The sequence below is a fragment of the Python bivittatus genome, unplaced genomic scaffold (assembly GCF_059951505.1).
Source record: "Python bivittatus isolate LINGU-HERP-01145 unplaced genomic scaffold, Pbiv_v1 ctg000530_np1212, whole genome shotgun sequence".
Classification (NCBI taxonomy): domain Eukaryota; kingdom Metazoa; phylum Chordata; class Lepidosauria; order Squamata; family Pythonidae; genus Python; species Python bivittatus.
In genome coordinates, this window is record NW_028277085.1 from 8,446,542 (window position 1) to 8,459,236 (window position 12,695).

Genomic DNA, 12,695 nt, shown 5'->3' on the forward strand with positions numbered 1-12,695 from the left:
CCCTATGGCATATTCTGATTTACTGATTTTTATTGTTTCCATATTGTGAAAAAATTTCAAGTGGGCATCTTTATTAAGTTTGTTGCAACAAATGCCGCATTGAACATTTGAAAAACTAACACATTCATTTTGTCACAGATTTTTATGCACTAGAATTCATATTACCCAATGCATCATAAACTGGCAACTACTGTACACATGGACAGAGGTGAAGAAAGGAATAAACAATGTGAGCAAATGTCATAAAATGCAAAAATATGTGGCTTGTCATAATTCAGGTGATAAGTATTGTGGCCATTCATAACAATATTTGATAATAACACAATTATCTTAGATGAGATTATTTCATCTACAATAATAGTTTTTCAAGTTTTAGTGCTTAAACACATTTTACTAGACAAAATTTGATTTGGGTTATTAATACAGTATCACCCAACAATATTTGCTTTGTAGAGGCATTCTTGATACTGGCAACTATTATCTTTGTAAAATGAGACAAGAATGGGATGAACAGATATAAACCTATTTATTATTTCTTGAAAAAAAGCTCAACATAATACACTGGGATTGTTGATACAAGTATAGAAAAAGAAAATTACCAAAGGACATTTAACTAGTTTGTGGGGCAGTAGGGAAAGAGAGAACTGAGAAAAGACATCAGACTACAAAATGAGATAGGGCATGGGAAAATAATGTTTTTTGAATCCACCTTCCTCAACCCGGTAGAACCACAATTCCAGGAATTACCGTGTAACAGTCATATTCAGCGTTATAAAATTGCCTTTCACAAGATGCAAAGATAGGAATTAATAGCTTGCTGGCATGAATACGTGGTTTTTTTCCTGCATACTGTTAGTGCAGTCTTTCAAAAAAGGCAGAGATAAATTCATACAGGATAGCTCAACCAATACATCCTTGTAACTCCAAGAAATACCCTTTGTGTTGCCAACATAGTGTGCTTTTCCGGGGCTTTATTTACAGGACCCACAGAAACTCAAGGGCCATCTTGATCAGGAGAACCATTAGCCTGAGCCATTTTCAGGGGCTCTCCTTCAGCTGAACTTACTCCAGGTGACTTACACACAGAGGCAGCCTTGCAATTTTCCCGGCCTGATATGGGAGCCCTCTTTCTTTTCCCCATGAAAAGATGCCTTTGGGTTTGTTGGACTCTGGATTTAATCTGTAAAGATAGATAAATCCCAAGATGGGTGGCTATATAAATTTGATCAATCAATCAATCCCAAGATGGGTAGCTATATAAAGTTGACAGAATCATTCCAAGGTGGGTGGCTATATAAATTTGATAAATACATAATTCTCAGGATGGAAGCTATATAACTTTGGTAGGTAGATAAGTAAATAAATGAATCCCAAGATAGGCGGCTATGTAAATTAGATGGTAGGTAGGTAGGTAGGTAGGTAGGTAGGTAGGTAGGAAGAAAGAAAGAAAGAAAGAAAGAAAGAAAGAAAGAAAGAAAGAAAGAAAGAAAGAAAGAAAGAAAGAAAGAAAGAAAGAAAGAAAGAAAGAAAGAAAGAAAGAAAGAAAGAAAGAAAGAAAGAAATTCCCAAGGACTCTGGGCACAGATCTGGGTGGTTCGTTCCTAGTTCTCCCTTGGTGGAGATGGCCAATTAGGCTAATTAATCCCTATTCGGAGACCCCACCAGAGCAGCCGCGCGCCCCGACACGACCCGCTTCCTAAATGCGTCCCGGATTCCCACAAGACAAAGTCACCCCGGAAAGCCAAGCCAAGCCAGGCCGCCCAGCTGCAGCGGCCTAACCCAGCCTGGCACGTTGTCATCTGCCCGCCCCGAGGTCTCTGAAGCCAACCCTGGTTAGGCGCCCGTGTGAATGCGCCCTCCCCGTCTTCCCTGACCCGTGTCACGGCGCTGGGTGAACGCGCGGCGGGGACGAGCCCCCGTCCTGCCAAGGCCCGAGAGAGAGGCCAAGGCTGCCATCTTAGCCTCCTCCCGGTCCAACCGGGCGACTGGAGAGAGCTGCTTTCTCCCTTCCCAGGCGCTGCCTGCGGTCGCGGAGGCTAAACGGCGGGCAGGACGAGACCGAAACGGTCCCTCAGGCGCCATGGCTGCCCGGCGCTCCCTCAAGGACCTGCTCGCAGACAGTAAGGACAAGGTTTTAATACCCTCCCCCGTCTCGGAGGTTGGGCTCTTCCATAAGGAGCTGCGAGGCCCCCCGACTGGGCAAAACCATTCCTGTATGGGGGGAGGAGGCGTCCGGGAAAAGGAGAACAGCTGTGGGCAAGGGTAACAGGGACGGGGGATGGGCGAAGAGCGAGCAGCGCAGCAGCCATAGACTACTTTGTAGACCCCTCCAGCGAATCTGCTTCCGGGCTTGGGAAGGGAAGGGCGCCATCCTGGGTCTGGTGGGAAAGAGCGTTGGGTTCCCCCTAAAAGAAGAAAGCAGCGATGAGGAATCCGTCGCACAGCTGCGTAGCATCGTTTGTGCGGTTCTGCCTCCCGCAAGAAAAGCAGCCGCCATTTTCTTTACTCGTTCAGGGTCTCCGACTGAGATTAGCAGCGAAGCCATCAGTCTTTCTAAGGAGGGCCGAGCGTGCCCATCCGCCCCGACTCACACACGAACCAAGGCGAGCATTACAACGGGTATTTATGGCTACCGTTCTCGCAGAAGAGGCAGAAAAGACCGCCCGGGCTGCCTAAATTCGAGGTTAAAATCCCGGCGGGTTAGCGCTTTCTTCCTTTTTTTTCCTCCAAGCGAGTCCGGAAGTATTCGAACGAGGCGCCGGGCAACTTCACTTTTCTTATCTCTGATGAGCCGGGCAAGCCCCGCCCCTGCCGCGCGCCCATTGGCTGTTGGTCCCGCGCGCGGGTTTCTCGAAAGCGCGGGCTTTCGAAGCGGCACTCTTTCTTTCTCCTCAGAATTGGCCGCCTTATTTCGCGCGATCACCATGCCAACCTCCACAGCAATCCCTGGGGAGTCTTCCAGCGCCAGGCTGAGGATTCCCGACGCCGACAAGCCCAGCCAGAGTCTGCGCTTCGTCAAGCTGACCGAAAACGCCTATGCGCCTTCTAAAGGATCTTCCCGCGCGGCGGGCTACGATTTATACAGGTAAGAAAGAAAGAAGGGGAAGGAGAGGGAAGAGGCCAAGATCTGTTCCGCCTCGCTTTGGTTCGGCCAAACGTGCTAAATCGGGTTGGTTGGATAAGCCACACAGGCACCCTGGTAAGCCCCCAGCTGTGCTTTGCGAGCCACAGCAAGAGGGTTCAAACCAAAACGGGTTACATTTCAGTGGGATGGGGCATCCCAGTGGTCATTATTTGCCTAAAGGTAAGAATTGCAAGCCACCGTGGGCAGGAAGGGGGGGATGACGACCACATGGATGTGCAAATGGAATGAAATAAATAAATAGGTGTCATGGCATCATGCAAACAGCATCAGGAGTTACAGTGCCATTGCATGATTGCATCATGTGCATAGGCTGTATAAATATAAGTAAATAAATGATGGGTTGCCTGGACCTCATCATCATGGCTTGTAATGGCTGCCTGGGCAGGCCATAATGGGTTAGGGTCAGACAGCACTTGAACCCAGCCAGTTTCATTGACCCTAAGAGCCTCAGGGAGCACCTGCAAGACAGTCATGCTGGAAATGGTGGAGGGCGGCTTTCATAAATTACGTGGGTGATGGTAAATCCCATGGTGGTCTTCCAAAAACTAGCTAAGAGGCTGTCAGAAAGCAGAGAGACTGTCATAAGGAATAAAGAAGAAGTGGGGGAAGCCTGAAAGAACTATGTAAAACAGCTTTCCCATCCTACTCTTCCCCTTCCTGATATTTTGGGACTAAAAAAGAAGTTGCCTTTGAGTCAAGCTCAACTGCTGGTGTCCCCATGTAGTTTTCCAGTCAACGTACAGGAGCCGTTTGCCATTGCCTTCTTCAACTCTCCAAATTCCCCACAATGCTTTGGGTATGATAGCTAGGAAATCTGAGAGTTGTAGGCCTGGCACACTAGGAATCCAAGAGAGAGCTAGGAGGGCTGCTCTAAAATATAACGTGAACAGGGTGGACTTCTTACAACATGCCCCCCCCCCCAAATAATCTGAGCACTGCTCAAATCTGCCTTAAATTTATTGTTTAATAAGCTGTTTTGCTCATGCTTGGAACCCATCTTTAATAAAGCAACTGTAGTAATTGTTTTGTTGTTTTATATTTGTTTTAATTGTTTGTAAGCCACCTGTATATATGAGATGGGTGGCTATATGAATTTGAATAATTAATAAATTGTTGAACAGTTTGATTTTTAGAAGGCTTTTCTCAGAGTATTCTGTGCTACCTGATAAAACACATTTTTCTTGGAGTACTCTTCCATGCAAATAAGACTGTACAGGTAGCATACAATGCTATAATAAAACAATAATTCAATTATTTGAATCCAAGATCCACTCATAACTCCAATCAACAAGTAGTCCTCACTTAATGACCACAATTGGAACCAGCAACTCCATCGCTAAGCAGTGCGGTTGTTAAGCAAGACATCTCATGACCGCAACTTGTGATTTTATTGCTGGTTTCTCCATTGACTGCTTGTTGGAAGCCAGTTGTGAAGCATGGAAATGGCAACTGTGATCGCAGGATGGTGCAACAGTCAAAAACACCCACCAGTTGCAAAGCACCTGAATGTTAATCATGTAACTGCGGGGATCCTATGATGGTTGTAAATGCGAGGACTGGTCATAAAGTTTTTCACCACCGTCATAACTTCAAATGGTCACTAAACAGGGCCGTCACTAAGCAAGGTCTACCTGTATACCATACAGCTTACTTCTCAATATCTAGTTTTTGTTTATTAAGAACTGAAGTGATCAGATTTAAAGGAGATAATAGTATATAAAAAGAAGATTTCTGCATGCAGTTTCCCAAGGAGTTTCTAAGGGAACTTGAACTTACTGATTTTTCTTTTTCCTAGCTATTCATTTTTTTAAAAATGCTTCATTTTGTAGTGCATATGAATGTGAGATCCCTGCTTTAGGGAAGGCTGTAGTGAAAACGGATATTCAGATTGCCCTTCCTACTGGTTGCTATGGTCGAATAGGTAAGTTGGTAAACAGAAAAATTGTAATCAACTCCATTTGTATTACGTATTTCTTGGAAACAGTATATTCCTACAGAAATACATACGTATACTTTTCCTGAAGAGTCTGTTGAAATAACTATCATTTACCACAATGAATTTGTAGCAGTGTTTTAAAGCTTCACCTTATATCTATATTAATAAATGAGTTTGTGCAATTTGTGTAGTTAGCTGTCAGTCTTAAATTTATGTAGATGAAGCCTATCAGTGTTGTTGCAATATAATTTCTGTTGATAACACCAATATAATTCTGTGGGAAATATGAAACTGGATGCTTTAATCAATTTAGCCATTTTGCTGGTGAGTGTTGGGTGGAACTTCACAAATTATTATTGCAAGGTGCAACTTAGTGTGTAACATTATCATTTTTGAAAGCATCTGTTTCTTTGTTTTAAGCTCCTCGGTCTGGATTAGCTGTGAATCATTTCATTGATGTTGGTGGTAAGTAATTTGTTTCTATATACAATTACATCAATATATGCATTTAGATGCTACAATGTAAGATTCATATTTCATCATTCTTAATTTAGGAATAAATTCTTAGTGAAATAACTTGAAAAGTTATAAAATATGCTTTTGCTTATTTACATTAATTTGCATATTTAATAAGGGCAGTATTATGTTCTGGGAGTAGAAGTACTGAAAGATGAAATGTTAGTTTTTTATATTACATAAATAAGCTCCCTATAATTTTAGTGAAGCTAGATGATGGAACATATGTTCTTTGTGCATCCTGTAATTTATGATAAAGTAAGTTAATTAAAGCACATCTGTTAAAGCAATTGACCGTGAACTAAACTCTGCAGAACTATATGCGAGCAGTTAGCTAAATACATTTATCCACAGCATATATTTATTTCAATTAAGCAATGTTTGAAAACACATATTTTCAAACTTTTTATTTTTAAGGAATCCTCACATTGATTTATTTCTTATGAAGCTCTTAAGCTAATAAAACTAAGGTTCTACTAAATGTAGTAGATTTTAAGTTATGCCTCCTGCCTCATTGATTTTAATTGAAATTAAGTACAACTGGAGAGTAAATCCTACTACTGGATTAATACTTTTGGATGCAACATTACATAGAAACCCATTGCTGTGGTGAATTTAAAGCAATATTTGCATATATATCCTTACTTATCTATTAGAGATATCAAATACAGGTAGTCCTTGCTTAACAACCACAATTGGGACTGGCAACTCCATTGCTTAGCAATACAGTTGTTAAGCAATACATCATGTGACTGACATGCAATTTTACTGCCAGCTTCTCCGTTGATTGCTGGAAGCTGGCTGTGAAGCACACAAATGGCAATCACATGACTGCAGGGACATTGCAATGGTTGTTAAGTGTGAGGATCAAGTCATAAGGTTACTTTTTCAGTGCTGTTGTAACTTACAACAGTTGTTAAATAGGGCAGTCATTAAGCAAGGACTACCTGTAACCTCTTTTCTCCGTTTCCTGTATATATGGTTTCTTCTGTGGGTCTTGGCTGTGATTCTGTTCCTCTAGATTTATGACTGCTGCACAGGCTTCCTGTGCAGATGAAGTGAAGTAATTTTTTGAGCAGTGAACCATATTCTGGTTGCTTCTGAGGCTCAACAGCATAGGATGAACAGGCAGTGGCCTTTTCTTTTTGTTAGTGGTTAGGAGTTTCCATTCCCCCAACTGACTGCATTGTTCTACTTCCCTCTTCTAGACAAATGAGTGCCTATATTTGCCCAGTGTTAGTTTCTCTTATAAATGTTTTTAGTTTTCAACCTGAGGGTGGAATCCTTAAATGTACAATGAAAGATCTACACTATTACCTTTTTTTTTTAACAGCTGGGGTAATTGATGAGGACTACAGGGGAAATGTTGGTGTTGTATTATTTAACTTTGGAAAGGAACCATTTAAAGGTAAAGGTAAAATTAAAGTTGGAGATTTAAGTATTAAACTGATACTTTCCTTAAACTTCCTGCTTTTTAATTAGAGTATACATGTAAAAGGTGTTGAGGAAGATTATTAATGAAGCATGAGATACTGACCAGCTTTGGCAGAGCTATTCAGGGAGTTTCAGGACAGATGTGAACAGCCTCCCCTTCACCAGTCTACTGGTGGCGGCTGCTACTTCCTGTGGTTCATCTCCCTCCATCTACCCACGGGATGTTTGTGGAACAGGGTGTGGGAGATCAAGGCTATCAGGAAGGAGGGGGTGCATTCCAGGAGGGGAGAGGAGGCAAGAGGCAACACAGTCTGCAGGGGGAGCATGAGAAGAGTAAGAGATTCAGGATAGCCATTCCCTAGAATCTCAAAGGGTAGATCCACTAGTTGCAGTAGTATAGATTTAGTTTGGCGAGATTCTGTCTATAAGGTGTAAGCAAATAAAGGAACTGTACTCAACTGGACTGTTTCATCATTGTTCTTGGGCTGGGCCTGACACAGGGGAAGGGAAAAGGGGCTACAGGGACTAACTTGGGCAACATTTCCATTCTCTTCCATTTTGATAAATCAGACAGGGAAAAAGTCATGGGGGGCACTTGCTGCCATACTTTATGGTCAGCAAAAATATCATGAAGATGTAGCCACGCCAATATGACCCTTGACCAACAAAAACAGTGCACCCAAGGTCTAAATAGACATGGTGCAGACAGCCTGGCTCATCCTGATTAGTTTAACTGAAATTAAACCAGAATTCCTTACTTCTGAAGTACTAGAACACACTGACTTAAGCCAAGCATGAAGCACTGAAGCAAGCACACGAGGAAAAGGAGGAAGGTCTAGCTTTGATACTCATTCTGACTTGGTATGAGCCTAAGAAAGAGTCCAAACTCTTCAGCTCATTGACCCCCTTCATGAAGTTTCAGATTGTTCATCGACCCCCAAACATTTATTATATGAAAATAATTTAATAAATGCCACTTTAACTAATAGTACATTAATAATAACAAAAACAATAATGGAAATTCCTATTGACCCTTGGGGATCTATATTGTCCACTTTGGGGAACCCTGGCATAAATAATATATATCTAGTTGGACTTTATCGCAGTCCAATCTGCAAAACAGGAAACCAGCTATTTCCTTTTGTTGGGCTTGTTTTTATTGCACATTCTTAATCACTGGCATTTTCCTTAGATATAACAATAATGTATTGATATTGTGGTCTCTTTAAAAATATTAAAAGTTTTTAAATTCCCTGTTATTTTGTTTTGAAGTTAAAAAGGGTGACAGGATTGCTCAACTAATCTGTGAGCGCATCTACTATCCTGTTCTTGAAGAAGCCAAGGTAAGAAATTGGAAACATTGGAAAAGAATTAACTGCTAACCCAGGTATCTTACTGTTAATAAAAATAGGAATGAAAAGGATTTACTTAAGGTAGGGATAAGGGAGAAATCTATTCGATCCACATTTACTCCAGGATCTCAATTTGTTTCCAGGCCTGAAGGAGAATTGAGCTACATTTTCTGAATTTGCAGTTGAAAACAAGTGAATGTAATGAGGATATTAGCTGGAAAATACACATGAAAATATATGAATTTTCAAGCAGACTTCAGAATAGCTAAGATTTATTCAGCATCGAAAGGGTAAATATATGGCCCCAACTACTCAGTGGTCTGCAGAGTTGAGTTATTAGCAGCATAACAAATTAATTTTGAATAATATAGATGATTATTGTGAACCATGGCTGTTATTTACTGAAATGCTCGTTCAGCAACCGTTTGAAGTTACAGTGGCACTGAGAAAGGAGATTTACGACTGGTCCTCAAACCTGAGGCTGTTGCAGCATCCCCATGGTCACACGATTGTGGCTCAGGTGCTCGGCAAGTGGCATGCATTTACGCCAGTCACAGTGTCCCATGGTCACATGATCACCATTTGCAACCTTCACAGCCAGCTTCCAACAAGCAAAGTCAATGGGGAAGCCAGCAACAAGTCACGTTCGTGTACCATTACACTTTATAACTGCGTCGCTTAGCGACAGAGTTGGCAGTCCCAATTGTGGTCAGTGAGCACTACTTGTATGCAGTTTTGTTTTCTTTTTTTATAGCTTTCTGTATTTTATTTTGTTTTTCTCTTGTATTTAATCAATTACAGCATCTATACATATATACACAAACACAAGCCAATTTGACGTGGTGGTTAGGTTGCCAGTTGTTCTCTGTCAACCGTAGGAAAAAGGCAAGGACTGTTGCTCTTGAACAGGGAATTTGTTGTGATTTCTGCAGAGGAAATAATTTTTAGAAAGCTAATTACTTCTATTTTTCAGGTTTTGGATGAAACAGAACGTGGCTCAGGTGGCTTTGGATCAACTGGGCAGAAATAGAGCTCTTATATTTTTGTACGCATTTTTATAAATGTAAATAAACTTTGATAGAAAATTATGGGGTTTTTTTTTTGTCTTATAAGAAAGAGATTGATTTAAAAATATTACTGCAAGGAAAAGAATATAGATCACTACAGGTTGTGTTAACTTAGTGCTGTTGCAATGAGAGGAATCTGTCAAAGATAACTTTCAGAGACTGCTTAAAACTTACCCCCAAAGCCCTTGTTCATAATCATAGTCTTCCGGTCAAATTATAACTGGAATGAAACAAGGTGTAATTTAAAAGAATGCTCAAAATCAGGCTATTATGGATAGTCCTTGCTTAACATCCGCTCATTCAGCAACTGTTTGAAGTTACAATGGCGCGGAATGAGGGGCTTACTACGGGTCCTCGTAGGTGTGGCCATTGCAGTGTCCCCACGGTCACAATTGCAATTCGGGTGCTTGGCAACCAGCTCACAGTTACAGTGTTGCAGCGTCCCGCAGTCATGGTCACCATTTGCGACCTTCACTGCCGACTTCTGACAAGCAAAGTCAGTGGAGAAGCCGGCAGTAAGTCACACATTGTGGTTAACGTCTGGGTGGTTCACTTAATGATCACAGCTGGAACTGACATAAGTCAGCGTGATCACGTGACTTTGTGCCTTATAACCACATTGCTTAGCAACAGAATTCCCAGTCCAATTACCATTGGTAAGCAAGGATTACCTGTCTTCACCTTCTGTAACGTACAAGCTGTCGAGGGCTTTCAAAGTCATGTTCAATAGTTGAACAGAGTATGAAGGTGGACTGGGACTAGTATAACATACTCAAAAAATTATCCTCAATGTCCTTCCAGCTCTGTTCTGCTCCAACTAGACCATCTTCAAAGGCAGTCCAATTCACACTATCATGTTCTAACCAGGAACACTACAATTTCATCAACGTGGGCACTTGGAATCATGTCTGTTATTCCTTTTGTGTATATTTGCTGCAGCCTCTAGGCACCAAGCTCACTTCTGGTAGGCATTTGCCATAACAATCTGTGTAGCCCCAAGTCAGCCAGTCTCTGCAATCAGACCAGCCCTCAACTTCTCCCTTTGCACGTACAACCACATTGGTAGTTACAAGACCACACAAATTCTGACTGAGAGCCATTTTGCAAAGCAACTTCTGAGCTTGATCACTTTGACAGTGTATAAGAAAAAGACAAGATTTACTTCCGCCTTTCTTACAAGAGCATAGATGACAAGAATGAAACCTAGGCTATCTACATACAGTAGTAACGTTAAATTGTCTCAATTTATTCTACCATATTCCTTCTGTCTGAAAATGCGACTTGTTAACAATTGAGTTGAATGCAGTCCACGAAGTCCACACGACATTCAAGTTCTAGAGATCCTATTTCATCTTGCTATCCTAGTCAGACAAGTAAGTCAAATAAGTAGTCAGGTAAGGAACTTGTCAAGACTAGGAAGTTGCATCTAACGGGATGCAAGTTATATAGGCCTTATCTATTTCTTGTTATAAACAAGGTCTAAACTGGCACCAAAACCCTATTTTTCAGCCAGTGAAATTCTTACATATCTATTTCTTCTCCCTACAAATATCCTATACCAATGTTTAAGCATATTAAAAATCACGAGATTGAGAAACTTAAGCCAAAAAAGATCAGGCAAGCAAGTAGTAGTAATTGAGGGGTAGAGGATTACAATAATTTCTAGTTTAGCAAATAAGCCACTAGATGGCACTTGAAAATTGCCTTTTCCTATTTTTTTCCTTTCCCAAAGATTTGTAGGTCTGTAACTAATCAATGGCCCTTCCCATGAGATTATTGTATGTTGGTGGAAAGAAACAGCAATGAGTGAGTGAAAGCTGGCAAAAAGATGTCATGGCATGGAGAGGAACAGAATCTACAACTGAAAAGATTTTGGAAGCTGCTGAGCTGTTTGCACAATTGTTCCTGGCATATAAACACAAAAACCTTTCCCCAGTTTGGTTTTTCAACAAGAATGGAAAATTATAGCGAAGAGAAACATTTCTCTTTTTTTTTTCCCTCTCAGTCCATCAACTTTCATCTCCTTTGGCTTAACTTGATTCTTGCAAGCATGTTCGGTGCTTTGCATTTTAAAGTCATTTGCTTTGCCAATGTGCAGCACCTCAAAACAGCAGAATTTGTGGTTCCTTACTTTATTACTAATTCCTCTATTTTTGTCCTGGTTGGGACCTTAGCAACCATTCAGACAGGTAACCAGTGTTTGCAACTGTGCTTTGGCTTCAAGATCATTAAGTAAGCTTCAGTATAAACTGACCTGCTAGTTTCCTGCCTCATCAAATCCTTCCTTGTAAGAACAACTCTCCTTTTCTATGATGGGACTTTAAAGCTGGGTTTTTTGGCAGCCTTGGCATTTTCAACTTGGATACAACTGTGACCTCGGATGAAGCCATTTTTGCTTCACTGCTTCCCACTTGTGTGAGTGCTTGCACAGTAAATAAATAAAGATGCCCTTGTTACAGACTCTTCAGGTTTCCAAAATAGCTAGGCACCGCTCTTTCCACTGGCCACACGCTAGCCTATGAATGGGGGTAAGGGGAGGAAAAGAAATGTTTCACGAATTTTTCAGGAACACCAGGTAGGAATCTGGATGCTTTGCAATACAGCACTTTGATTGGAACAGATCCACATGGAAACTACCATAGAAAAGCTGAGTGAGCTAAATTGATTCCTCTATTAAACTAGTTCAGCATCTCCCATCCTTATGTACTATTATTTTCCTTAAATTCCATGGCTGTAGTCAAGACCTGAAGTTCTTTAAAAAAAAAAAAAAATCCTGAAAAGAAGGAATGGCAAACCACTTGTATACTGTTACCAAGAAAGCTCAGGAGTTAAGTTTGATTGAAGGGACTCTTATCTATCTTGCTTGAATATTCAGAGCCTCCTGGCCTACTTCCTTGTATGTCCTGTTTCTCTCAACCTTGCTTGTTCTTCCAAGTATTTTTGGAGAGTCTGCTCTAAAATCCCCTTGAATTTGGATGATGGCCTATCCATGGCCATCTAAGGAACATATCTAAAGAACACCTCTCAGTATCATTTCTTTTGTGTACTCTTTTCCAGTGCTTGCCAGGTTTTTAATGTTAATTAATCAGGAGCCTGTTTGGATGTCTTAACAAGGCTGATTATTCATGTTTTGGAAGAATAGCTAAAGAACAGCCCAGGCAATCCACTTAAGTATGGTGTTCCGAAGTTCAGCAAATATTTCCTTTGAATACTGATTGTGGTAAAACAATGAAATAAATCAATAA

At 41.1% G+C, this 12,695-nt stretch overlaps 1 protein-coding gene across 2 annotated transcripts; it reads left to right on the forward strand.

The window, feature by feature from the left end:
- The first annotated feature begins 1,936 nt into the window (after positions 1 to 1,936).
- On the forward strand, positions 1,937 to 12,191 carry DUT (deoxyuridine triphosphatase). 2 transcript variants are annotated; one of them, XM_007438003.4, is made up of 7 exons: positions 1,937 to 2,120; positions 2,896 to 3,085; positions 4,975 to 5,066; positions 5,502 to 5,546; positions 6,931 to 7,005; positions 8,304 to 8,374; positions 9,357 to 12,191. In XM_007438003.4, exons 1-7 carry the CDS (start codon positions 2,081 to 2,083, stop codon positions 9,411 to 9,413), a joined length of 570 nt encoding a protein of 189 aa, XP_007438065.1. In that variant the 5' UTR covers positions 1,937 to 2,080; the 3' UTR covers positions 9,414 to 12,191. The 2 variants fall into 2 exon arrangements, with proteins under 2 accessions (XP_007438065.1, XP_088004696.1); XM_088148570.1 differs by lacking the exon at positions 1,937 to 2,120 and having other exon boundaries at positions 2,224 to 3,085.
- The last annotated feature ends 504 nt before the right edge of the window (positions 12,192 to 12,695 follow it).

Bases quoted from the DNA above. Each gene is read 5' to 3' on its own strand.
- DUT (XM_088148570.1), top strand. From the start codon at position 2,787: ATGAGCCGGGCAAGCCCCGCCCCTGCCGCGCGCCCATTGGCTGTTGGT. The intron at 5,547-6,930 runs GTAAGTAATTTG...TTTTTTTAACAG, and splicing joins TCATTTCATTGATGTTGGTG to CTGGGGTAATTGATGAGGAC. The intron at 8,375-9,356 runs GTAAGAAATTGG...TCTATTTTTCAG, and splicing joins CTGTTCTTGAAGAAGCCAAG to GTTTTGGATGAAACAGAACG.